The sequence below is a fragment of the Hyposmocoma kahamanoa genome, unplaced genomic scaffold (genome assembly GCF_003589595.1).
Source record: "Hyposmocoma kahamanoa isolate Upper Pololo Valley unplaced genomic scaffold, ASM358959v1 210, whole genome shotgun sequence".
NCBI lineage: Eukaryota > Metazoa > Arthropoda > Insecta > Lepidoptera > Cosmopterigidae > Hyposmocoma > Hyposmocoma kahamanoa.
This window is the reverse complement of record NW_020653731.1, coordinates 11,704,776-11,708,650: the sequence shown is the minus strand read 5'-3', so window position 1 is coordinate 11,708,650 and position 3,875 is coordinate 11,704,776. Positions and strand designations below refer to the sequence as shown.

The following is a 3,875-nucleotide window of genomic DNA, read 5'->3' as shown; positions in this document are numbered from 1 at the left end:
ATTATGAATAAAAAAACATCAAAACATTAAATTATTAAAACAATATAAATACATACATAATTACATATTTCGTACTATAATACCTATAAAATAGTGCTCCTAAACCTCATTTTGAAAATTGCTAAGGATTTACTATCATGAACAGTAATGGGAAGAGCGTTCCAAAGTCTGACCGCATCAACAGTGAAATAAAAACCGGAATTGAAGGACGGAATTTATTATTAATAACTATATTAAATATACTATACGATATTTTAAAAATAATGATAATTACTTTTATTACTTCTTAAACTTAATGTTCTTAAGTTCAAGTTTATTGCACTCCACAAGGCAAACGCGCTGATCAAACATCATAAAATTTTTATAACTCCACGCTAATAGTTATTACGTTCTCAGTCCTTGACTATGTCAGAATAAAAGATAAATATAAAACTGATGAAGAACAATTGGACATAGTTATGTAAACTAAAACCAACCCACAAAATGTCACTTTCGAGATAATTAGATTTTTGTAAAAACAGCGTAAAGAAAAAAATAGGTAAGTTATTTGAGACAAACAACGAGAGTTATTTGTAACATTGAGTATGATATAGGCAAACTATTATATTATATAGCAATAAATAGAAAGCGTTATATATCTTTTTATTTAGCTAACGAGAACCATTATCTAGTTTTCGTAATGAAAACGCTAAAGATCTACAGTACATCAGACCATGTGGCATGGATACATTTAGCATATTTAAAAAATACATTAAGTATATGAAGTTAAGCAGCATAGTTCTTTTTAGCTATTAAAAAGTTACTTATTTAGGGTTGATACCCTGAAGGACTTTTGTTTTCTCCGCTTTGGCTTGGTATATTGCCAGGGTCTTTTGTGAGCGGGTAAAGGACACGTCTGGTGTTCTAATTAAATATGTACATATCTAACTCAATTTCACTCGAGGTGTGGGTTGGTTCTTGTTTGCATAACTATGTCCAATTATTGTGTGCAAAATTAATGTACACTGAGCAAAAACAAACATTCAAATAAGACAAAAAAAATTAGGCAAGGAAACAGTCACGCTTATTAAGATGGTAAAGTCATCAAACAGTTATGTCCAATATTAATGCAAACCACCCTATTTTACAATATATTACAAAAGTTACTAATTAAATAGCTTATTTTTAAATTAATCAAAACAAAATTTAAATTTACGCTACAATATTTTACAAATTTTATATTTTTTTATTTTATTTAATTATATTATTAATTTTAAAAATAAAGACCCTCAGCATCGAAATTTCTTTAGTTAACTGGCTTGGCTGTTGTGTAACAGTGTGCAAAAAAAAATATAAAAATGGATTTTGAAAAATGATTTTCGTATTGATCTTAAGAATAATGTTGATTTTTTACAATCACATACGGTTTGAAAAATAAGGGAAAATTTTTGGAAAAAAAAAAATAACAAAATGTTTCGTAGTAACGTTTTCGCTTTCTATCAAAACCTCTTTTGGTACTTTTCATAAAACAATAATAATAAGTAATATTATATAAATCTATTATATGAAAAACTTTGTAAAAAGTGTAAAAAGATTGTACGTTTGTCAGAAAAGCTTTTAAAGTGCAAATTTAATGTGTGATTTATTTAGTAAGGGTGATAAATTTCTTTATTATTTTTCTCGTAATCAATCAGCACAAAAATGCTATAGAGATCAGTGATAAAAATTTTAAACATTTTTTTCATCACAAACCTGTATAATTGGTCTGTTTAGGATCTATAATAAACTGACAGGCAATCGCACTAAATACACACGAACAGACTATTAAAATTCCTCCCCGTCGAAATTACATATATAAACTTAAGTATAAAAAAAAATATTTTTCAAATCTCATTAGCATTACACACTATACCAATATAAAATCCTCATTCCCATGTAAATGCTTCCCATACGTCGCTTCGTATCTTTAAACGTGCTGTGATAAACGTTAGCCAACCAGTTGCCTCTAACCCATTGTATCCATCGCACGTGAGACGCGATCTTGCGCGTTACAACCGCTTCATTTTCCCATACAATCACCATACAATTACACAATAAAGCGACAAAGTGCTATAACCAAAATGCTAAAGGTTATAATTGCAGCAACATTTGTAACTTTAGCTGTTTCAGCGCCAAAAGATCTGGATTTTACACCGATCAATAAATTTGCATTAAGACTGTTGGACAATACATACGCTTTTCAAGAAAGTTTTGCGATTAAGAACGTTGCAATATCTCCGTTATCAGTTTGGAGTATTTTTGCTTTGTTAGCTGAAGGCTCTGCTGGTGACACGTTTCAAGAGCTAGTGGATAATCTGGAACTTCCAAATGATTCGCGAGCCACGCACTCTCTTCATATGGCAGTAAGGAATATTCTACAATTTCAAAATAAAGGAGTGACTTTCAAAGGACAACAAGCTTTATTCACCGATTGTGATTTACAAATACATAAAGAATTCTGCGATTCCGCCTTAGCGTACAACGCCGATATTTATTCAGTTGATCCAAAGAACACTACAAAAGTAGCCAATGATATTAATCTATACGTCTGTCTGGCTACTGAAGGGAGAATAGTAAATATTGTAGAACCAGAGTTTCTGGAGAATTTAAGAATGATAATCGTTGATGCTTTGTATTTCAAAGCAAGTTGGACACATCCATTTGATCCAACGCATACTAAAGAAGAAGCATTCTATAATTCACAAGGAAAACGAATCGGAACTGTCAACATGATGTATCATAAAGCTCCGCATAGTTTTGGTGATTCAGAGCAAATTGGAGCTCAAATTATTGAAATGACTTATGGGAAACACGAGGAATTCTCTATGTTGATACTTTTGCCTTTCGATGGAATGCCTTTGAAAAGATTATTAAACAATCTGGCAAGTAAAAATCTGAATTGGATGACAGAATTCAAAATTGCTGGTAATTTGCCTCAAGTTGATACATACATACCTAGATTCAAGTTATCATCAAGAACTGACATTGTTCCTCCTATGCAATATACAGGAATTTATTCTATTTTTGATGCTACGAAAGCACAGTTACCTGGAATTTCAGATAGTCCCTTATACGTCTCCAAAGGGGCTCAGAAAGTCGAGATAGAAGTAAATGAAGAAGGGACAATAGCGGCAGCAGCAACCGTTATAGGTTTAGAAGACAGGATATTAGGACAACGATTTGAAGCTAACAAGGAGTTTGTTTTCTTGATTCTTGAAAGAAGATCTAACGTCATCCTCTTCGCAGGTGTGTACAGTGAACCTACCCTTGTGTAATTGTTTAATTTGTATTGTTTTAAGTCATAAAACGTGACAAATCAGACGTATTTTGAAGTTCATAAAGCTCAAATAGTTTTTACTAGCTAGATTAGTATTAGCAGTAACTGCAAGTACAATGTTAAAAAGTAGAATTTTGATTACATATGAAACATCAACTAATCAGATGTTTATTACTAATTTACGAATAAAAAGGACAGAGTCAAAGCACATTGTTGTTTTTTAGGTGCTGCTTGTATCCCCTGTCGAATACAGTCTAATGCAAATTTACTTATTAACTAGATCAACTGATAACTTTTTTATAAAGTTGCTAACTAGTTGCGTCTTAGTGAAATAGGTTAACGGAAAGTGAATGAAATCCAATAAACCGAATTTATTAATATGAAAAGTCGTGTGCCCAGTGGTAAGCTACACGCCTGTCCATAACAGTTGCAGTGCCACTCAGAGCTTTAAATTGTAAAGATCTGCCACACTGCCACAGCGCATGTCACCCTGAGACGTAAGCTGACAAGTCCCATGTGCCTGTAATTTCACCAAAACACTTAAAAAATCTCCTTTTATATTTGAGTACTTCAATTCCAC

At 31.8% G+C, this 3,875-nt stretch overlaps 1 protein-coding gene across 1 annotated transcript; it reads left to right on the top strand.

Moving 5' to 3' along the window:
* The first annotated feature begins 1,983 nt into the window (after window positions 1-1,983).
* Window positions 1,984-3,480, top strand: LOC113227362 (serine protease inhibitor-like). The gene has a single exon (XM_026460256.1). The coding sequence runs from the start codon at window positions 2,100-2,102 to the stop codon at window positions 3,291-3,293; it is 1,194 nt and encodes a 397-aa protein (XP_026316041.1). The 5' UTR covers window positions 1,984-2,099; the 3' UTR covers window positions 3,294-3,480.
* Window positions 3,481-3,875: the final 395 nt, after the last annotated feature.